The sequence below is a fragment of the Balaenoptera acutorostrata genome, chromosome 1 (genome assembly GCF_949987535.1).
Source record: "Balaenoptera acutorostrata chromosome 1, mBalAcu1.1, whole genome shotgun sequence".
In the NCBI taxonomy this organism is placed as follows: domain Eukaryota; kingdom Metazoa; phylum Chordata; class Mammalia; order Artiodactyla; family Balaenopteridae; genus Balaenoptera; species Balaenoptera acutorostrata.
The window spans coordinates 76,001,653-76,026,646 of NC_080064.1; the positions used below are offsets into that span (position 1 = coordinate 76,001,653).

General features: G+C 37.1%; 1 protein-coding gene across 7 annotated transcripts in view; it reads right to left on the reverse strand.

Moving 5' to 3' along the window:
- COL24A1 (collagen type XXIV alpha 1 chain) overlaps positions 1-24,994 on the reverse strand; it is a 389,632-nt gene that overhangs the window by 89,126 nt on the left and 275,512 nt on the right. For all 7 annotated transcript variants that reach the window (XM_057550626.1, XM_057550622.1, XM_057550627.1 and 4 more), the window contains 2 exons: positions 2,789-2,842; positions 1,025-1,132 (listed from right to left, as the gene is read on the reverse strand). In XM_057550626.1, coding sequence (XP_057406609.1) covers positions 1,025-1,132; positions 2,789-2,842 — 162 coding nt within the window. The remainder of the gene's footprint in view (positions 1-1,024; positions 1,133-2,788; positions 2,843-24,994) is intronic.

Consider the following 24,994-nt stretch of genomic DNA (forward strand, 5'->3'; position numbering starts at 1 on the left):
TATTCACTAAACTTATTGTGATAATCATTTCATGATGTATGTAAATCAAAGCATTATGCCGTACACTTTAAACTTATACATGCTATATGTCAATTATATCTCAATAAAACTGGAAAAATATTTAAAAATCAATCACATTATATAATGTTTTTGAATGCATAAGCCAAAGATAGGAAAATATTAGTAATTAAAATAAAAGGAAGTAAGAATGACCTGGAATAGTAAGATGGCAGTAAGGAATGGAACACTTAAAATGAGCCTGAGGGAAACATTCCTCAGACAACAGATGGATTATGCAATGCTCTCCAGAAGGCCTTCGTGAAAAGTCACCTATGACATTTAAATAGAGACTAGTGAATACATATGCATTTTGTAAATAAGTTTATGAAAGAGTCAAAAGACTAAATTGGATAATCTCTTAAATATTTTGCAACTCTTCTGCTGTGACTTTCTGAACAGGTCCAAATATATTAGCAATATAATTTTGCTATTACAGGTTCAAAAGCATCATGCTACCTTGTTTCCAACATCATGTAAAATTCATACAAAAGATTCAAAATTAGTAGATGTTTTGGAGACTTATCACAGCTGGTTAGAAAAATAATCTCCAGATAAGCATGGGGAGTCCAAGCATATAAAGAAAACCCATTTTCAAGTAATTTTCAAAGCAATTTGTCAACCATGACAGCATAATTTTATACAGATATTAAATCCTGATTTCAAGTACAAGGCATATAAACTTTCCTACTTCGGAGTTATAATCTGATTTTTTAAAACCTTATTTCATATTTTATTTCCATTTTGAGATTTTCTTCCCCCTTTCCTCTTTCACGTCCAGAAACCACTAAGCCATTTAAGTACTGTGGAATGCTTACAATTCTCCACAACCCATGGTGGTAGATTATTTTCAATGGAACTATTGCTTTCTCTGTAAAATTAATCAAGGGACAGAGCCTTTAGGACATGGATACATTTCTTTTCCATCCACAGTGAACTCAGTTCTGGAGACAAATCAAATACTGACCACAGCACCTCTAGTTCCTCTGGCACCTTTAGGACCACTTTCCCCAATTTGTCCAGGAGCACCTCTGCTTCCAGTTTCTCCTGTGGGCCCCATTTGTCCTTTATCACCCTGTGGATGCCATTAGTAAGAGAGAAAAGTAAGAAAAAAACAAACTTATACTCAGATTAATTAACTATATCATATACCTGAATGGCTCCAGAGGATATTCTGTAAGCAAAATTCTATAAATAGTAACTTTGCTTTAACTTAATAGTACTACAGACCACCACTGACAATAATAACATACCATCGCTACCTAGGTTACCTTAAAGATATAATTAAAAGTAATTTTGGAAAAAAGAATATTAAAAACTTTGGCCAAACAAGCAGGGAAGATATGGTGCTCATGTTGAGTTACAAATAACCAAGTTTATTATTTTGAAATTTGTTATGCATTTATGTACGAATGCATGCATGCATGTATTTATTCCTGACATGAGAAAACACAGGCCGTATGAGAAACCTGTTTCTACAGAGAATTTCAATCCCCCAAAGATCTGTCTAATGCAAAAAGGCTCTAGTGTACAGTTCTGTACACTCAGTATCATCACTTACTTGGTTGGAGTTTGTTTTTAAAAATCTGTAACGTGTTTGTATGATTTTACATCTTTCTGAAAACTAGTTACCTTCTGTTTTCCAATAGGCTAACTAATCATTCTCTAATACCAAAGTAAAGCTGCTTTTAAACATTAAATGTTATAATTCATTTTCTGCATGTTGGAACCAACCTGTTCTATTATTGATAATCAAGTAGACACACAAAAAAAATTAAACAGTGATCACAGTCAGGAAATTTTTGGTTATTCATAATAATTCACAGGCTTTCCCAAAGACACAGGCTGTTGTAAGGACCTGCACTGTCCTACTTGTAAAATCATTTAGATATAACATTATGTTTGATGAAAAGACACTTCAATATTGGGCTTATTTTCATGGGTAAGAATGGCAACTAAAATTTACCTCATTCACTTTTATCTTTTATTATCTTATACTGCCCCAAAATTATGAAAAAGATGGACGAGGTGCATATTCACAGAAATGGCAGATCCGATTTTGGGAACTAGAATATGGTGTAATTTGTAGTTAATTATAGTAAATATATTCAAAACTGTTGTAGTACAATGTGAAAATCATTTTTATGTCTCACCAATACTTGAACAAATTATTGACTCCATCCAAGGATGAATTATTTACTATAATATGCTAAATTTTACAAACACAGCACATTTTCTTAGTAAAATATAAAGGAAACAAATAAAACATATTGTTTTGTGTTTCTTAGTTAATGTATAGGAAAGATAAAATCAATCATTAACCTTTTCAATTTGGAAAAGTACAATTAAAACAAACCCAGAAACAATTCTAATATTTCTCTCCCCTAAATATTTTACTGAAGTTGTTAGTAAATAGCACAAATGGTATAGTATTTTTTCTTTTCTCTCTGTTCCTGCCCATGGTCTACTATGGTAAACAGGAGAAGAAAAGATAAAGATCTTTTCAGAAACTACAAAGTAGAAAATTTGACTTCAGATAATAAGTAATAAGGTAATAAGTACTCCTAAGTGGAATTAAATATTAATTTATACAAATGTGCCTTTTAAGCCAAATTTATTGTTCTTTATTGTTTTATCTCCAGTGCAAATAAAAACACCACAGTATGCTATAGAGCTCTGGGCACATCAGAAGAAAGAAAACCAGCATAAAAAGACGTAAAGAAAAAATTACCTTCTTTCCTGGACGACCTCTTTGTCCTGGCAGTCCCACAGTTCCTTCAGGTCCCTGAATATCGAGTATGAAAAAGGAAATACATTGTTAAAGATAGGACTAGAAAGAATGTTTAAATACTTATATCACATAATCACTGAACTGAACACTAAGTAAAAACAAGGGTTACTTCTTAACAATAATATGTTTGTATAATTATTTAAAAAGAGGTCATGATGATTTAGAAGCCCAGCTGTTACTAGTGAGTAAAGTTCACATAAACAAACTGGCCAAGATAGACCAAATTAAACTGTTCTTAGCTACAGAGGGAAAACAACTTGGTTTCAGTACACCCATTGAATTAGTGAGAATGTAATTAAAGTTAACCCAAATGCATCCATTTCAGCAGTTCTATGAGCTAGTATGGGTTCAACATCTTGTTGAATGTATAGTACTATAACATATATCTAATATACTGTCAAGGAGAATCTTAAAATCTCAATGAAGTGTAAGATTAAGCAAATATTATTTGATCTGTGGAAAAAAAGGAGAGAGGGGAAATACATGGAGAGAAAAGAGATAGTCATATCAAACTGTTTAAAACAATATTTTCACTTCAATCTGTATTTTGTTTAGACAAAAGTAGACTAAAAGTTTTCCATAAACACTTGATTAAAGTAAGAAGTGGCTAAAATATTTTAAATGTCATGTGATTTTGCAGGTCAACAATGGTTAGGCTTAAAAGAGATCCATAGTAAGCCAGACTGCAAGTTCTAAAATAGCTAATAATTAATCATAGCATTCCTTGCATTAGTTGGAAATGAAAATGGAAATTTCAAATTTGTGTCCCAAAGCTTGCAAACTGCAAAAATGATGCAGACAAGAAATAAATTGTGGTTTACCACTGTGCTATGGAGGCTCTTGATAAATATTTGTTGAATGAATAAACAGATACCTAAGGAAATGAGTCATGCCCTGTGCTCCTGAGCAAATGTTCTTCTAGCCTCAGAAAGTCCGCTGAATTTAGAGGCCAAGGTGGTTAAGTTCTACTGCTGTAGTTCTAGCTGCATCCAGAGGTTGAAATGATAGTTGCACTAACATGAGTCTTCTTTGTGGTTAACGTGGACTTTTTAAGAGAGGCTGATTAACATTCATAGAGGTTAACGATACAAGCATTTAAGTCAGACAGCTGTAGTTTCATGTTCTGGCTCTGTCACCTAATGGCTATATGACCATAAGTAGACTATTTGACTTCTAAAGTCCTCAGCTTCCTGCAGGGATATATTAATACTTCTTCAGAGGGTTACTAAGATTGAATGAGATAATGCATTCAAAGCTTAGAAAGGAATAGACTTACACTGAAGAGCTCAATAAATGTCAGTTCTCACTAATTTCTGTTGTCTTTTTAAAGTGCATTATGTAATATTTAAATATATATAAATATATATACAAGATATTAAAAGGTATAATGAGCACCCATGTACCTACCACCCACTTTAAGAAACAGAAGCTACACACACACACACACACACACACACACACACATACACAACTGAAGTCCCATTTATACACATGTTAGCAGACACATCACCTTCCCTCCTCACTCAGGTGCAACAATTGTCCTCAATTTGTTTATCATTCACATGCATTTCTTTATACTTTCACTCCATTTGTATATATTCCCAAACATTATATGGTTATTTTGCATCTTTTCAAACTTTCAATAAGCAGCATCACACTTTATATATTCTTTTGAAAGTTTTTAAACACAACATTTTGTTTTTGAAATTATTCAGTGTCTCTACTTTACTTACATTTTGTTTTCACTCCTACAGGATTACATTTTGTTATCAAACCACAACTTATTCAACCATTTTCCTAGCAAAGAATTTTTGGTAGTTTTTTTTTTTTCCTGTTACAGATAATGCTGCAATAAACACTCTTGTGCATATCACTATGTGCCCACGTCAAGAGTTTTTTGGGCGAGGGTATATACCCTGGAGTTGAATTGCTGGCTTGTAGGATATATGCACCTTTCAGTATACAAGATTTTGCCAACTTGTTCTCCAGAGTGCTTTTGCCAATTTATATTCCCAAAGCAACGTTTAATAGTTTCAATTACTCCAAATCTTCCATAATGCTTGGTACTATCAGACTTAAAATTTGCCTGTCTCAAGGGAGCAAAATGATGTATTATTTGGGATTTCAATTCACATGTCCCTGATTATTAAGGAGGAATGAATATCTATTCATACAGTAATTCAACATCTATATGTGAATCTCTAGTTCCCATCTTCTGTCCAGTATTCTACTGGGCCGTCCTTAATGTCCTGATACTTGTATTTCATTCATTCTGTATATCACAAATCTCTTTTCCCAGCCTGGAGCTTATTTTCTCACTTTGTCCAGTATAACTTTTGACTAACACAAATTTGCAGTTTTAATGTAGTCAAATTCATCAATATTTTCTTCTTGTTTTATTTCTTTAGTGTTTAAGAGATCCTTACTGCTTCCCCTTCCTCCATGAGGTCATAAAATGTTCTCCAATTAAAAATTTTGATTTTTATAATTAGGTCTTTAATCTAATTGGGATTTCATTCTTTTGTGTGTTTGTACTTTGATGTGAAGGAGAGATTTGTTTTCTTCCATTTGGATAACCAATTGTACCAGTACCATTTACCGAATATTTCATCCTTTCCTTATAAATCTGCAATGCATAATCAATTTATTAAACTTTAAGTTTCAAAATATACTCAGATCTGAGTATACATTCTATTTCCATTGGTCTATTTGTCTATCTGTGAATGAATGACACTGACTAAATGACTAGCTTCAACAATAAGTTACGATATCAGGTAGGGCAAGTTCTCCCTTTCACATACCACTCCCCACCAACATCAGCAACCTGTTCTTGAAAACTATCTTGATATTGGACTTTTGATCTTCCACATACATTTTAAAACCACTTTTCATCAATCCAGTTATATTAAAAAATCCTGTAGAGATTGTGACTGAAACTGTACTGAATTTATAAGGGAGAGTTAAATTTTTTTGATATTGAGTTTTCCTATCCATGAAATATCTCTCCATTTATTTAGGTCTTTGTTAATAAACTACTACACACTTTTTTTCAATAAAAATTTGCAAATCTTTTGTTAGATTTATTCCTAGGTACTTAATTTTTGCTGATTGTATTGGATTTTATTTTAAAATTGTATTTTTAAAAGTATTCTGTTTCTTGCTGGTAGAAAAGATGGAATCATTTTTTTGGGTATATTAATTTTATATATAGCATCTTGCTAAACTCTCATGAATTCTAATAATCTGTCTGTAGATTACTTCTCTCATTTTACTGTACTGGCTGGGACTCTGAGTAAATGTGGAATAGAGATGGTAAATAGTAGTGACCTTTGCTCATTTCTTTTAAGTTTCACCATTAAGTATCATAGTCAACGTATGGAAGTTAAATTTTACTAAATGCTTTTTGTTTCATCTATTGAGATGATATTTTTTCTTCAATTTGTAAATACGTGACTTAATTTTATAATTAAAAAAAATGTTAGACCTTTGTTGCAATACTAACAGGGAATTCATAAATCCCTTTATCCTGTCAGTACTCCAAAATGGTACTGAATTCAAATACTCAGGTATCAGCTGAAAACCATGGCATGGCAATGCTACCTGCCAACCAACAATTCAGTTTAGGCGTCACTGTAAGTTATATATTTAAATATCATACATTTAATATTTAAACATTATATATTTAAATATTAAGAAAAATTTGTGGATAATGCAAAAATAACAGCTCTGACATAAGTGACAAGCATAAGTAAGTTTCACAAATGTGTATAATTGAGACATTTGTTATTATTCTGAAAGATGACTTACACATTCATCTCTATCTTCAAACCTCTATTCCCTCCTCATTTTCAAGTTAACAACCTTGCTTCATATCTGAGAGATAGTAGCAATTAAACAAGAGCCATCTCCTCTTCCCAACACCCAACTTACCAATACACCTACTTATGCACCCACATATTCTGCTTCTCTTCTCTTACAAAAGAAGTGTATTTGTTTCCTGCCTGAGGTCAGCTCCTCACTTAACAAGTATAAGAAGCCCATGTCCTCTCACTTATTCAGGGCTCTCTCTTCTGAAAACATCCTCCTTTCACTTGCACTATCAATTTTTCTCTCTTGACTGGATCATTTCCAATAGTATTCAAATATGCTAAATATTACTCATTAAAAAAAAATCCTTCCTTGGGGCTTCCCTGGTGGCGCAGTGGTTGAGAATCTGCCTGCCAATGCAGGGGACACGGGTTCGAGCCCTGGTCTGGGAAGATCCCACATGTCGCGGAGCAACTAGGCCTGTGAGCCACAACTACTGAACCTGCACGTCTGGAGCCTGTGCTCCGCAACGAGAGGCCGTGATAGTGAGAGGCCCGCGCACCGCGATGAAGAGTGGCCCCCGCTTGCCGCAATTAGAGAAAGCCCTCACACAGAAACGAAGACCCAACACAGCCAAAAATAAATAAAAACAAAACAAAACAAAAAAAACTATAGTAACATTAAAAAAAAAAATCCTTCCTTGATCTCATGTCCCTCCCTTCCTTCCTACCTTCCTTTTGTCTTTTCCATTCTCTCATTCAATTTCTCATGTACTTTTCTAGCAACATTTTCTGCTCCCCCTTCACAGCAAAACTTTTGAAAGACTGCAGCAGGAGGCCTGGGGGCCCCGGGGAGGGAGGAGGCGCACCATTATCGTGGACTTTGACATCATATGTTAGCACCTGGATTCTAGAAAAATATTTCTTCACATGCAAGACTAGGTTCTTTCCTTCAGGTCTAAGGAGTGGTTGGGAGAGGATGGAGAAAAGGGCAACAGCAATTTTATCGGGATTGAGGCAGTTCTGTTCTTGCTTCTCAGCCTCAGGGATCAGTACAAGACCTGTGACCCCAAGGCAGAGAGGGTCCTTGGGCTGTGCCCCCTTTAAAATGCGACACTCACCACCAGCTTGTTTATGCTCATTGTCACTATTTCCTTACTCTCATTCTCTCTTCGTTTGGGCTTTTGTTCTTACCACACCTCTGAAATTGCTCTTTTTCAGGTCACCAACTGACTTCCATATAGCCATCTCCAATGGCTGGTTATCCAACTCATTTTATTGGAAACTTCTTTTTCATTCTTGAAACTTTTTTAAATCTTTGTTTTTATGGCAGCACACTTCCCCGATTTTCCACTTACTTATATCTCCTTATATGCTGGCTCCTTCTCTGCCCAACCATTTAATGTTGGAGTGCCCTCTTCTCTTTTCTCTTTTTAGGTGATCTCATCCTGTCCCTGTGGCTTTAAAGACCATCTATATTCTAATGTTTCCTAAAATCATATCACCTGTCCTGACTGCACCACTGACTTTCTGATTTACCTTCAACATCTCTTCTTGAATTTCTAATGGGCATCTTAAACTTTGTGTGTCCCAAACTGAACTCTTGGAATTCCCTCCTTGAACCCCTAAACTGCTTCTCAGTTTTCCCCATCTCCTTTGTTAATAGGGCAATATTTTGAAAATTATTAAAATACTTTTCTATTTTACCTTTTTGATTACATGGACTTTATCCTATTTAGCCCAAGGGATTCATATGCACAGGGGTTGAATATATTAGGAGATGATGTTTATATTTTGTTTCTAACTTTAACATTTCACAAGCTGAGCCTGGGGTACCCAGCACACAAGGCTGTCTTAAACTGTAGAGAAGACACACTTTCCATTTATCACAGTAGAACTCTAAGGCTTTTACTAGATGGTAGAAAGATGAGGATATGACATAGGGGAAGTAAAGAGAAAGCTTAAGACTTTTCCTTTGCCCCCAGGAGAATCTGGGAAGGCAAAGAGGGAGAGAGAGAGACATTGGTGTTCAGATTTCCCTCATTCTGAGTTTTGGCAGAAAGAGACCCTTGTTCCCTACTACTCATTCAGGATTCAGAAAAGGTATCTTTTCTCTAGCTATCCCATGGTTTATGGCTATATCAATTTGGCTGCTCGGCAAAGTCAAAATGAGGAAGACCATATTGTTATATTTTCCTGAGCTACTCCCTGATTCCTATATGATGTAGAAGGGAACTAAGAAACACCTGGGGAGCTTGCGTGTGTGTATCGGTGGCCATTACTCTAGGAAGATGTGGCTCTGTAGTAAGGGCTGAAGAGCAGACTGCCTGGGCTAGAGCTGAATGAAAATCACAGCAGACCTCAGGGGGATCTAATGATTAGCGGATGCTGACAGGCTATTTAAGCAAGGGAACACCCCCCAAAACGAAATGAAAATTACCAGCTTAGAGACATCATCATCAAAGGCCACGAGGGTGGGCAGTAAGCAAACTGACAAGGGACATTATCACGTCCCAATCCGTACGAACAATACCTGCCTCTAGATCTAAGGCCTCCTCGTCTTTGTCACCACAGCAAACACAGACTCAGTATTAGAAAGGAGTAAAAGAGGGAGGTGGAAGATGGGTACATCTGAGAGACTAAGCATCATAAGAGTCTGAGCACTACCAAAAGAGACGACTAAATTACAGGAACAGATTAAGCTTTCAATTGAATTGGATATAAAAATTTTCTCTCTGTCTCCCCCAATTCCCCAACCACTCCTCACTAATCAGTAAGTTAGGGCTTGTGAGGAAAACCAGATGAACCTGAAATAAAGAAATTACATATTTGCAAATGTGTAAGTACCAACTTGTAACCCTATTACACACTTAATGGTATGATCAACCACTCCGTTGCTCCACCTAAAAACCAGGATTTATTCTTTATTATATTTTCCCTCTTTCTCAACATCTAAACCATGAGCAAATCCAGTCAACTGTATCTCCAAAATATCTTGAATCTGATCATTATTTACTATCTCTATTGCTCCCCTGAATTCCAAATCACCCTATCATTTTTTCATCTACACGACTGCCACAGACTTCTAAGTGGTTTGGTCCACTTTTACCCTTACATTCCATTTCTTCGAAATAACACAAATGATCACCAACAATGTTAATCAAGCATCTCTCCCTGTGTAAAACCTTCCAGATGGCTGTCCATTGCAAGTAGAGTAATCTTCAAACCTCTTATCGTGGTCTATAATCCCCTACGTGATCTGCCTCCCTCCTATTTCTCTGACATTGTGTTTCCCAGTTATTTACTATACTCTAGCTACTTGATCACCACCACCCCCCCTTTTTTTAAATAGGGCATTTAATAAATGCCCTTTCTACCTTGGGGCATTTGCATTAGATGTTTCCTCTGCCTAGAAAGCTTTTTTTCAGATATTCACATGACTGGCTTCTTCTTATCCTTAGGCATCTGGCTCAATGTAACCTCATGTAATCCTTCTGTGGCCATCCCGATTAAAGTAGCCCCTTTATCAGGGCATTCTCTATCCCATTACTATGTTTTATGTTCTTCATAGCACTTATCACTATCAGAAATTATTATTCTTGTTCACACTGCCTTTCCACACTACATGTTGCATGACAGCAGAAACCTTGTCTGTTTAGTTCATTGTTGTAACATTAGTGCCCAGAACTGTGTCCAGCATATAATTGATGCTTAACAAATATTTAATAAATGAATGATAGAATGCATGCCCAAAGTAGAAAATATTTAGCCTTAATCAGACAGTAGCTAGTCTACTAGGTATTTATTTGTAAATAAATAACACCTTAAAGAACATTTACTATCTGTTGGAAGTAAAACCAAAGTTCGTGAATAAAAGGCAAAGGGTAGTGACAGATTTTTATATTACTTTTTAGCTTCTAGGAAATAGAACATATGGATCTACTAGGAACCTTTTGCACAGTAAACTTTCATACATATTTGAAGAGCTCCTTATGTGTGAGAAAAGGGGTTGCCTGTGCTCTAAGCTGCGTTTTCTTCTGTCATTATAATCAGAAAGATCTCTCCTGGTTCTTCTGTTCACTTTTTTCCTCTTTATAAATTTATTTATTTATTGATTTTTGGCTGTGTTAGGTCTTCGTTTCTGTGCGAGGGCTTTCTCTAGCTGCGGCAAGCGGGGACCACTCTTCATCGCAGTGCGCGGGCCTCTCACTGTCGTGGCCTCTCTCGTTGCGGAGCACAGGCTCCAGACGCGCAGGCTCAGTAGTTGTGGCTCACGGGCCTAGTTGCTCCGCGGCATGTGGAATCTTCCCAGACCAGGGCTCAAACCCGTGTCCCCTGCATTGGCAGGCAGATTCTCAACCACTGCGCCACCAGGGAAGCCCTCCTCTTTAAAGATAGTTTGTTTTTCTTTGGGGAGTGGTGGTGGTAAACTTCCATTGATAGTAGGCTGGTTTATTTTAGTGCTTGTTCTGAAAAGTGTATGTAATATTTTGCTCCAAAATGTTGGGTTTTAAAAGTTTAATAAGACGCACTGCAACCCATTTGTATAATTAGAGGCTTGCAGAAGAGACTGGAAGAAAAAGCAGCAGTTTCTACAATGTGCATGTTTTAATAGATTTCTTCAATGATTAAAGAAATAAGAATGCTTTTAAATAAATGTCATGTTGACAGAGAATAGTTGGCTTGATGTTCAGCCTACTTAAAACACAGAGGAAGGATTTGGGATTCCCTACTGATTATTTTAAACTTTGTTGAGAGTAGCTGTATTGTCTCAGAAGTAACACATCACATATATTTTTTTAAACAATTTTATTGAGATATAATTCACATACCATATTATAAATCCATTTAAAGTGTACAGGTCAATGGTTTTTAGTATATTCACAGAGTTGTGCAACCATCACCACAATCAATTTTAGAATCAATTTCCATCATCCCAAAAAGAAACCCTGTACCCACTAGCAGTCACTACCAGTTTCCTCCCAACCTCCCCAGGCCTAGGCAACAACTAATTCACTATCTGTCTCTAGAGATTTGCCTGTTTGGGACATTTCATATAATATGTGGTCTCTCATGACTGGCTGCTAGGCATAATGTTTTCAAGGTTCATCAATGTTGTGGCATGGATCAGTATATTACTTCTTTTTATTCCAAATAATATTCCATTGTGTGAACATACTACATTAACTAATAGACATTTGTCAATTGATGACCATTTGTGTTGTTTCTACTTTTTGGCTATCATAAATAATGCTGCTATGAACATTCATGTAAATGTTTTTGTTTGAATCCTGTTTTCAATTCTCTTGGGTATATATCAAGAACTGATGGGTCAAATGGTAACTCTGTTTTTAACATTTTGAGAGACTGCCAAACTGATTTACAAAGTGGCTGCACAATTTTACACCCCACCAATGATGTATAAGGATTCCAATTTCTTTACATTCTCATCAACACTTGTTATTTTCTGTTTTCTTTTCCTTATTGTAACCACCCTAGTGGATGTGAAGTGGTATCTCATTGTAGCTTTATTTGCATTTTCCTAACAGCTAATGATGTTGAGCATCTTTTCATGTGCTTATTTGCCAACTGTATATTTTCTTTGGAGAAATATCTGTTTAAAGACTGCTTATTTTTCAATTGGGTTGTCTTTTTATTATTGAGTTGTAAGAGTTCTTTATATATTTTGGATACCAGTACCTTATCGTTTACAATTTGCAAATATTTTCTCCCATTCTGTGGGAGTCTATTCACTTTCTTGATGGTGTTCTTTGATGCATAAAACTTTTAATTTTAATGGAGTACAATTTATCTATTTTTCCTTTTGTTACTTGTAATTCTGGTGTTATCTAAGAAGGCTTTGCATAACCCAAGGTCATGAAGATTTACTCCTATGGTGTCTTCCAAGACATCTATAGTTTTAGCTCTTACATTTAGGTCTATGACCCAGTTTGAGTTAATTTCTGTGTATAATATAAGGGAGGATCCAACTTAATTATTTTGTGTGCGGATATCCAGTAGTTCGAGCATCATCTGTTGAAAAGACCATTCCTTCCCTCACTTAATTGTCTTGGTACATCACATGCTTTGGTAATTCAAATTTATTTTATCTATTTCTTTTTCCTGGAATTTATTTTATCCCTTGTGATAGCCAATAACACTAGACATTGTTAAACAAAGTTTGGAAGTTATAGAGAGCGCTCCCATCAGAGACAATGTTTTTCTTCTGCTTGAAACCTTTCAGTGGCTTCTTACTACACTTTAAATAAAACCCAAATTTTTACCATGGTTTAAAAGGTCCTTCATGATCTGCTTTCTACCTATTTCCTCAAGCTCATCCAAACAACTTTTCACTATTCACTATGCTATAATAGCCTCCTTTAACTTTTCCAAAAATACCTAAATCATTCTCATCTCCACATCTTGGCCCTTGCTATGCTATCTACCATGAAGCCATCTCCCAAAGTTCTTTGCATGACTGGCTCCTTTTCACTCCTCAGGTCTCAATTCAATCCTCCCCTATCTAGAGAAGACGTTCCTCACTGCCCTAGTGTAAATAGTTTCTCTATCCATAACTAGTTGGCTTCCCCCTTCCCTTAACCAGTTGTTCTTTATCATCAGCCTGTTTATTTTCATCATTGCATTTATCACAACCTGCAATGATCTTGTCTACTGTCAGTTTTCTCCATGATATTATCAAATCTGAGATCAGGAACCTTGCTCCTCTCTTTCCCCATGGTGTCCCCAAGGCTTAGCAGAGTTCTTGGCAGAGTTCTCTCATTGAAAGAACTCATAAACTTCACTGAATTAGTGAATGGACAAATACATTTTAGAGAGTCATAGTTTGTAAGGCTAACATAAATTTAGAAACATCCAAGCTAATGCTTTTTTAAGGCTATATAAGCTTTTTGTCTCAAAAAAGCCTATATAGAAGCTACTATGTTAAACAGACATGCAAGGATCTTTTCTGATTCAAGCAGGAAAAGAAGGAGCAAAGTCCTACCAGTTCAGCATCTTCCCTGGCACAGTCTTTTTGGGGTGTTCTGCATAGTTCCTACCCCTTTATTATGTGTAATGTGTAAACCAAGAAACCAAAGAATGACTCACCCAACAATGTACAGCTCTTTAGTGACAGAGCAGGGGTTTCAACAATTCTTGCACAATGGTCAGTGCAGAATTCTTTCTATTTTGTGCTGCTTTGCAACACAACAGTTCAGAACAAACAAGTCTAACACCAGAGTCATAGAATCATTCAGAAGATAAGGATTTAGATAATCCTTTACTCCTTAACGCCACTGACCTCAAATTTCCAGTGATTATTTTTCAGGGCTTCCAAGGAAACTGTCTTAGAAACAAGAGTCAAGTATACTTCATTTTTTTGTAACTGTTGATATTCATTCCTCTTATCTTTCTGACTTCATTTTTAAGAGTCTATCGAAAAAGCCTCTTAGAAAAGCGTGCATTATTTTATTTCAGCTTCTCTTAAGATATTCATCTCTACCTAATATCATACCACCCTAGACAGATGGGAAAATTAACACTTCAATAAATCCAATCAAGTTTTGTCGTAAAGGAATAAAATGAGATAATTTCATTTATATATACTCAGTTTTGGAGTGCACAGCTTCACATCTGTTTAGATCTTAGATACCAGAATGATAGACTTTTTTAGAAATGAATGAAGGACCATAAGTCAGGCAGATGTTTCTTCTGAGAAACTTCCAAACTATTTTCCTCATATAGAGTTATGCATTTAGACAACTGAATATTTTAGAGCAGAACTCAAGCATAAAATACAAAATATTTTCCTTTGTTCAAAGAGTCTACATCTTGGATTTGGGAATTTGTTACTGATGTTTCTCTTGCCTTATTTTTCAAACCAGATATCATTTTCCAATCTTTTAGAAAGTAAGAAGAACATCTCTTTACTTGAAAATAATTTTAAATTTCTTTTTCTCTCTTTCTTATTTTTTAAAGAATTTTTAAGGTAGCATCTTTGTGACATTGCCTAAGGAAGAATTTTTCTGAAGTGCAAAAATAAATCCAACATCAGGCCGTCTGATTAAGCAATAGTTCCTTGGATCAGAAAATTCTTTTGAAAAAATATGCTGTGGTATTTTTATTGAGTTTATGAGCTAAAAGGCATTTAAAATTCCAAGGAAACAACAAAAAGAATAAAAAAGAAACACACATGTGTTGTTACTAAAAAAGGCACCAAAGATGTGTACAAGAGGATTATTCCTGGGAAAAATTATGAAGCAGATGAAATCTGTGTTTATCATTTTTCCATGTTTTGTTTTGATCCCCTTTTTCTTCTCTTCTCTGCCCATCACCATTTGTCATGCTGTGTCATCCCTCTCTGGATTTCTGCCTGTGTTGTCCTATGGCATGGTTAAGACTTTCTTTCTTTTTAGTTCTGTGTCCCACCCTCCCCCCATCAACTTTAGCGTTCTCTTAGGGAACTAGGCTAGTTGACTGAAAAAAAAATCCATGCTAAAACATCAATAATTGTTAATAACTTTCTTATATAAAAACAAATTTGATAAAAATTCTCAGGAAGATAACTGCACTTTCTTGGCACTTGCTACTTGGCTTCTCTGTGGGTCCAGTCCTGATGAGTCCTCTAAAAAAATGAAAACTATCATGAACCTTAGAAAGGCAAAAGATAAGCCCAAATCCCTAGAAGTATGGCTTAGAACCTGAGGGTGAGGCTGACGCATGTCCTTGAACCACAGAGACTGAGAAGAACATTAGAAGGGTAAAAGGAGAGGTTTCATTTGGATTGCACTGTCTTTCCCCCAGTCATAGCACCACACAGAGTGATCCCCTTGGCCTACAGTTTCTCTGTGGGAAAAAGAGAACCCAAAGTGGATATTCAGCTCCTCTACTGTTGCAGGATGCTTCCAGGGTTGCCCAGTCAGGTCTTCATGAGGATCATTTGGGGAACCTGGGGGCTTGACCACTGGGGATCAGATAGAGATGGGGAAAGGGGGCATGGCTTATAGCAACCAGCACTCGAATGTTAGTGGACTGCATTCCTGCTTGTAGTAGCACCTGAGCAGAGATCCTAGCCAGGGATCTGCAGACCTTAGCTGGTGGCTCTGTCTGGCCAGGGAGCTTGGTTGGCAGTTCTGCATGATTTGTGTCCCCAGAAAACTGGTCATACACGCTCTTGAGCCTGTCATATGGCCCTGCCTGGGCAGGGGAGTAAATCTGCAACCCTGCTCAATAGCTAAGCATAGACTCCCATCCTGCTCGACCAGAAAGACTGGCCAGAGAACTTAGGCAGCTGTGGAGTCCATAATACAGCCTTGCTCAGGCAGAGAGCCAAGCCAGCAGCCCTGTCCAACTGCTGAGCATAGCCTCTGGCCCCTCATGACCAGGGAACCTGAACAGTGACCCTGTGCAGGCTTGGAGCCCAGTCTAAGATATTCCCAGTTATGGGGCCCAGCTAACAGCCCTACCTAGCAGCAGACTTTCACCTACAGCCTTGTCCAATTACTAAACACAGCCTGTAACCTTGCCCAGGCAAGGTAACCCCATCCTACCATGAAGCATTATCTGTGAGATGCAGCTGGAGGCCCCACTTGACCAGACAGCCTGGCAAGTGACCTCATCCAACAAAGGAGCACAGCCAGTACCCAAACTGATCACAAAGCATAGCCTGCAACTCTGCCCAAACTTGGGGCACAGCCTGTAACTCCATTCAACTGTGAAACCATGTCGGCGGCCCCACCTGAACATGGAGTCCTGCCAGGGCCACATCCGGTTAGAGAGTACAACATGAGGCCCTGCCCAACTGCAGAATCCAACAAGTGCTGTCCTTCCAGCTGTCCTTCCAAGGAACACAGCCTGAGACCATATCCTACCAGAGGTAACTACAGAACCCAGCTAATGGCCCCATCTGACTGTGAAGTCCAGCCAGCACCCCTACCCAACCAGGGTGCCTAGTTAGTGGTCCCACTACAATGTGGAGCCTAGCCAGCTGGCCAAACCAATTGCAGAGACCAGCCACTGGCAACTCTCCCCTTGCCTCAGAACATGGGTAGGAACCTCACCAAACTGGAGACCTCAATAGCAAGCTGTGTCCGCCCACAAACGCTACAAGCTGACCCATCCAGTTCCCCCTAAGCAAAGCAGACTGCTGAAGGTCTTTCCCTGCCAAAACAAACCTGAAAAGTTTGGAAGAGGAGACCACTTACTCAAATGTGTAAATACCAATGCAAAGATACTATGAGCATAAAGAATCAGGTAAACATGACAAGACCAAAAGAAACTAATAAAGCTTCAATAACTGACACCAAAGAAATGGAAATCTATGAACTGCCTAACAAAGAATTCAGAATAATCCTCTTAAAGAAGTTCAGTGAACTTCAAGAACACACAGATAACTAAATGAAATTAGAAAAACAGTGCGTGAACAAAACAAGAAGTTCAACAAAGAAATAGAAACCATGTGAATAAACAAAACAAAAATCCTAGAGATAAAGATTGAACTGAAGAACTCAATAGAGTTTCAACAGCAGACTTGCCCAAGCAGAAGAATCAGTGAACTCAAAGATAAGTCATTTGAAATTATCCCAAGGAAGAAAAAGAAAAGAGGATGAAAAAGAATGAAGAAACGACTATGATACTTCAGGGACTGTGTGAAATAAAACAATATTGTGTGAATACTGGGAGAATAAAAAGAGAAAAGAGCAGAAAGACTACTTAAAGATATAACGGCTGAAAACGTCCCAAACTTGGGGAGAGAAATAGACGTCCAGATTTTTGAGGCTCAAGAATCCCAAACAGGTTAAATGCAAAAAAGGTCACTTTGAGACACATTATAGTCAGCCCTCAGTATCTACGGGTTCCACGACTGCAGAGTCAAACAACTGTGGATCAAAAATGTTACAAAAAAAATTCCAGAAATTTCCAAAACAAAACATGAATTTGCCACGAACTGACACTGGTTTACGTAGCATTTATACTGTATTTAAAACTATTTACATAGCATTTACATTGTATTATGATTATAAGTAATCTAGAGGTGATTTAAAGTATGTGGGAGAACGTATGTAGGTTATATGCAAATATTATGCCATTTTATGTAAGGGACTTAAGCATGTGCAGATTTTGGTACCTGTGGGGGTCCTGCAACCAATCCACTATGGATACTGAGGGATGACTGTAACTATATTGTCAAAACAAAGAGATAATTTTAAAAGTAGTAAGAGAAATGTGACTCATTACATAAAGGAGCCTAAATAATACTATAAGTAGGTTTCTCAGCAGAAATTTTGCAGACCAGGAGAGAATGGAACACATCTTCAAAATATGGAAAGAAAAAAAAAGAACCTGTTAACCAAGAACACTATACCCAGAAAAGCTGTCCTTCAGGAATAAAGGCATGATAAAGACTTTCCCAAACAAACAAAATCTGAAGGGTTCATCACCACTAAATATGCCTTACAAAAAATGCTGAAGGGCATTTTTGAAGCTGAAATATAACAATATAACATTGTAAAAGCATAAATGTGTGAAACTCCCCACTAAAGGTAAATATATATTCAAGCCAGATTCTCTAATATTGTAATGGTGGTACATAAATGACTTACAATTCTAGTTTAAAAGTTGTAAAGCAAGTTTATTAAAAATAACCATAACGGGATTGGTTCAAGATGGTGGAGTAGAAGGACATGCTCTCACTCCCTCTTGCGAGAACACCGGAATCACAACTGACTGCTGAACAATCATCGACGGGAAGACACTGGAACTCACCAAAAAAGATACCCCACAACCAAATACAAAGGAGAAGCCACAATGAGATGGTAGGAGGGGCGCAATCACAATAAAATCAAATCCCATAACTCCTGTGTGGGTGACTCACAAACTGGAGAACACTTATACCACAGAAGTCCACCCACTGGAGTGAAGGTTCTGAGCCCCATGTCAGGCTTCCGAACCTGGGGGTCTGGCAACGGGAGGAGGAATTCCTAGAGAATCAGACTTTGAAGGCTAGCAGGATTTGACTGCAGGACTTCGACAGGACTGGGGGAAACAGAGACTCCACTCTTGGAGGGCACACACAAAGTAGTGTGCACATCGGGACCCAGGGGAAGGAGCAGTGACCCCCCACAGAGACTGAACCAGACCTACCTGCTAGTGTTGGAGGGTCTCGTGCAGAGGCAGGGGGTGGCTCTGTCTCACCATGTGGACAAGAACACTGGCAGCAGAAGCTCTGGGAAGTACTCCTTGGTGTGAGCCCTCCCAGCGTCCGACATTAGCCCCACCAAAGAGCCTGAGTAGGCTCTAGTGTTGGGTTGCCTCAGGCCAAACAACCAACAGGGAGGGGACCAAGCCCCACCCATCAGCAGTCAAGTGGATTAAAGTTTTACTGAGCTCTGCCCACCAGAGCAACACCCAGCTCTACCCACCATCAGTCCCTCCCATCAGGAAACTTGCACAAGCCACTTAGATAGCCTCATCCACCAAGGGCAGACAGCAGAAGCAAGAAGTACTACAATCCTACAGCCTGTGGAACAAAAACCACATTCACAGAAAGATAGACAAGATGAAAAGGCAGAGGACTATGTACCAGATGAAGGAACAAGATAAAACCCCAGAAAAACAACTAAATGAAGTGGAGATAGGCAACCTTCCAGAAAAAGAATTCAGAATAATGATAGTGAAGATGATCCAGGACCTCAGAAAAAGAATGGAGGCAAAGATCGAGAAGATGCAAGAAATGTTTAACAAAGATCTAGAAGAATTAAAGAACAAACAAACAGAGATGAACAATACAATAACTGAAGTGAAAAATACACTAGAAGGAATCAATAGCAGAATAACTGAGGCAGAAGAATGGATAAGTGACCTGGAAGACAGTATGGTGGAATTCACTGCTGCAGAACAGAATAAAGAAAAAAGAATGAAAAGAAATGAAGACAGCCTAAGAGACCTCTGGGACAACATTAAATGCAATAACATTTGCATTGCAGGGGTCCCAGAAGGAGAAGAGAGAGAGAAAGGACCCAAGAAAATATTTGAAGAGATTATAGTCGAAAACTTCCCTAACATGGGAAAGGAAATAGCCACCCAAATCCAGGAAGCGCAGAGAGTCCCATACAGGATAAACCCAAGGAGAAACATGCCGAGACACACAGTAATCAAATTGGCAAAAATTAAAGACCAAGAAAAATTATTGAAAGCAGCAAGGGAAAAACGACAAATAACATACAAGAGAACTCTCATAAGGTTAACAGCTGATTTCTCAGCAGAAACTCTATAAGTCAGAAGAGAGTGGCATGATATACTTAAAGTGATGAAAGGGAAGAACCTACAACCAAGATTACTCTACCCAGCAAGGATCTCATTCAGATTCGATGGAGAAATCAAAAGCTTTACAGACAAGCAAAGGCTAACAGAATTCAGCACCACCAAACCAACTCTACAGCAAATGATAAAGGAACTTCTCTAAGTGGGAAACACAAGAGAAGAAAAGGACCTACAAAAACAAACCCAAAACGACTAAGAAAATGGTCATAGGAACATACATATCGATAATTACCTTAAACGTGAATGGATTAAATGCTCCAACCAAAAGACACAGGCTCGCTGAATGGATACAAAAACAAGACTCATATATATGCTGTCTACAAGAGACCCACTTCAGACCTAGGGACACATACAGACTGAAAGTGAGGGAATGGAAAAAGATATTCCATGCAAATGGAAATCAAAAGAAAGCTGGAGTAGCAATACTCATATCAGATAAAATAGACTTTAAAATGTTACAAGAGACAAGGAAGGACACTACATAATGATCAAGGGATCAATCCAAGAAGAAGATATAACAATTATAAATATATATGCACCCAACCTAGGAGCACCTCAATACATAAGGCAACTGCTAACAGCTATAAAAGAGGAAATCGACAGTAACACAATAATAGTGGGGGACTTTATCACCTCACTTAAACCAATGGACAGATCATCCAAACAGAAAATGAATAAGGAAACACAAGCTTTAAATGACACAACAGACCAGATAGATTTAATTGATATTTATAAGACATTCCATCCAAAAACAGCAGATTACACTTTCTTCTCAAGTGTGCACGGAACATTCTCCAGGATAGATCCCATCTTGGGTCACAAATGAAGCCTCAGTAAATTTAAGAAAACTGAAATCATATAAAGCATCTTTTCTGACCACAACACTATGAGACCAGAAATCAATTACAGGGAAAAAAACATAAAAAACACAAACACATGGAGGCTAAACAATATATTACTAAACCAAGAGCTCCCTGAAGAAATCAAAGAGGAAATCAAGAAATACCTAGAGACAAATGACAATGAAAACATGACGATCCAAAACCTCTGGGATGTGGCAAAAGCAGTTCTAAGAGGGAAGTTTATAGCTATACAAGCCTACCTCAAGAAACAAGAAAAATCTCAAATAAACAATCTAACCTTACATGTAAAGGAACTAGAGAAATAAGAGCAAACAAAACCCAAAGTTAGCAGAAGGAAAGAAATCATAAAGATCAGAGCAGAAATAAATGAAATAGAAATAAAGAAAACAATAGCAAAGATCACTAAAACTAAAAGTTGGTTCTTTGAGAAGATAAACAAACTTGATAAACCATTAGCCAGACTCATCAAGAAAAAGAGGGAGAGGACTCAAATCAATAAAATTGAAATGAAAAAGGAGAAGTTAAAACAGACACTGCGGAAATACAAAGCATCCTAAGAGACTACTACAATCAACTCTATGACGATAAAATGGACAACCTGGAAGATATGGACAAATTCTTAGAAAGGTATAACCTTCCAAGACTGAACCAGGAAGAAATAGAAGATATGAACAGACCAATCACAGGTAATGAAATTGAAACTGTGATTAAAAATCTTCCAACAAACAAAAGTCCAGGACCAGATGGCTTCACAGGTGAATTCTATCAAACGTTTAGAGAAGAGCTAACACCCATCCTTCTCAAACTCTTCCAAAAATTTGCAGAGGAAGGAACACTTCCAAACTCATTCTATGAGGCCACCATCACCCTGCTACCAAAACCAGACAAAGATACTACAAAAAAAGAAAATTACAGACCAATATCACTGATGAATATAGATGCAAAAATCCTCAACGAAATACCAGGAAACAGAATCCAACAACACATTAAAAGGATCATACACCATGATCAAGTGGGATTTATTCCAGGGATGCAAGGATTCTTCATTATACACAAATCAATCAATGTGATACACCATATTAACAAACTGAAGAATAAAAACCATATGATCATCTCAATAGATGCAGAAAAAGCTTTTGACAAAATTCAACACCCATTTATGATAAAAACTCTCCAGAAAGTGGGTATAGAGGGAATCTAACTCAACATAATAAAGGCCATATACAATAAACTCACAGCAAACATCATTCTCAATGGTGAAAAACTGAAAGCATTTCCTCTAAGAACAGGAACAAGACAAGGATGTCCACTCTCACCACTATTATTCAACATAGTTTTGGAAGTCCTAGCCACAGCAATCAGAGAAGAAAAAGAAATAAAAGGGATACACATTGGAAAAGAAGAAGTAAAACTGTCACTGTTTGCAGATGACATGATACTATATATAGAGAATCCTAAAGATGCCACCAGAATACTACTAGAGCTAATCAATGAATTTGGTAAAGTTGTAGGATACAAAATTAATGCACAGAAATCTCTTGCATTCCTATACTGTAACGATGAAAAATCTGAAAGAGAAATTAAGGAAACACTTCCATTTACCATTGCAACAAAAAGAATAAAATACCTAGGAATAAACTTACCTAGGGAGACAAAAGACCTGTATGCAGAAAACTATAAGACATTGATGAAAGAAATTAAAGATGATACCAACAGATGGAGAGATATACCATGTTCTTGGATTGGAAGAATCAAAATTGTGAAAATGACTATACTACCCAAAGCAATCTACAGATTTAATGCAATCCCTATCAAATTACCAATGGCATGTTTTACGGAACTAGAACAAAAAATCTTAAAATTTGTATGGAGACACAAAAGACCCTGAATAGCCAAAGCAGTCTGGAGAGAAAAAAATGGAGCTGGAGGAATCAGACTCCCTGACTTCAGACTATAATACAGAGCTACAGTAATCAGGACAATATGGTACTGGCACAAAAACAGAAATATAGATCAATGGAACAAGATAGAAAGCCCAGAGATAAACCCACGCACCTATGGTCAACTAATCTATGACAAAGGAGGCAAGGATATACAATGGAGAAAAGACAGTCTCTTCAATAAGTGGTGCTGGGAAAACTGGACAGCTATATGTAAAAGAGTAAAATTAGAACACTCCCTATCACCATACACAAAAATAAACTCAAAATGGATTAGAGACCTAAATGTAAGACCGGGCACTATAAAACTCTTAGAGGAAAACATAGGAAGAACACTCTTTGACATAAATCACAGCAAGATCTTTTTTGATTCACCTCCTAGAGTAATGGAAATAAAAACAAAAATAAACAAATGGGACCTAATGAAACTTCAAAGCTTTTGCACAGCAAAGGAAACCATAAACAAGATGAAAAGACAACCCTCAAAGTGGGAGAAAACATTTGCAAACAAATCAACAGACAAAGGATTAATTTCCAATATATATAAACAGCTCATGCAGCTCAATATGAAAAAAACAAAAAACCCAATCCAAAAGTGGGCAGAAGACCTAAATAGACATTTCTCCAAAGAAGACATACAGAAGGCCAAGAAGCACATGAAAAGCTGCTCAACATCACTAATTATTAGAGAAATGCAAATGAAAACTACAATGAGGTATCACCTCACACCAGTTAGAATGGGCATCATCAGAAAATCTACAAACAACAAATGCTGGAGAGGGTGTGGAGAAAAGGGAACCCTCTTGCACTGTTGGTGGGAATGTAAATTGATACAGCCACTATGGAGAACAGTATGGAGGTTCCTTAAAGAACTAAAAATAGAACTACCATATGACCCAGCAATCTCAGTACTTGACATATACCCTGGGAAAACCATAATTCAAAAAGACACATGCAGAAAGTGGCGGGGGTGGGGGGTTGTGGTGGGATGAATTGGGAGATTGGGATTGACATGTATACACTGATGTGTATAAAATGGATGACTAATAATAACCTGCTGTATAAAAAAATAAATAAAATTAAATTAAAAAAAAAAGACACATGCACCTCAATGTTCACTGTAGCACTATTTACCATAGCCAGGTCATGGAAGCAACCTAAATGCCCATCGACAGACGAATGCATAAAGAAGATGTGGTACATATATATATAATGGAATATTGCTCACCCATAAAAAGGAACGAAATTGGGTCATTCGTAGAGACGTGGATGGATCTAGAGACTGTCATACAGAGTGAAGTAAGTCAGAAAGAGAAAAACAAGTATCGTATATTAACGCATATATGTGGAACCTAGAAAAATGGTACAGGTGAACCGGTTTGCAGGGCAGAAATTGAGACACAGATGTAGAGAACAAATGTATGGACACCAAGGGGGTAAAGCGGCAGGGGGTGGGTTGTAAAAAAAAAAAAAGAAAGAATCCTTTTTTACACTTCAAGAAGTTAAACATAGTCCAGAATAGGAAAATCTACAGAGACAGAGAGTAAATTAGTGGTTGCCAGAGGCTAGGGGAAGGGGAGAATGGGGAATGACTGGTAGTGGGTACAGGGTTTGTTTTTGGCATGATAAAAATGTTCTGGAATTAGACAGTCATAATGATTGCACAACTTTGTGAATGTACTATAAACCACTAAACTGTACACTTTAAACATGTGAATTTTAAGGTGTGTGAATTACATCTCAATGAACCCATTATTTTAGAAAACAAACACAAAAACAACAACAACAACAACAAAAATAACCATAACTACAATAATTTGTTTTTGGATAAATAATACAAAAAGATTAAACTGTAACATCAATAACCTAAAATGTGAGGGGGGAGAAAGAAGTAAACGCATAAAGTTTCTGTATGATATCAAAGTTAAGTTTTATCTGCTTAAACTATGATGTTACAATTGTAATATATTTTATGTGAGCCACAAAGGAAAAACATGTAGTAGATACACAAGATTATGATAAAGGATTCAAGGCACACTGCTACCGAAGTCCAAAAATCACAAAGGAAAACAGCAAGTGAGTAAGCAGTGAAGTAATAGTCTGTAAAACAATCAGCAAACAATGAACACAATGGCAATAGGAAGTCCTTCCTTATCAATAATTACTTTAATTGTAAATGGATTAACTTATCCAATCAAAAGACAGAATGGCTGAAAG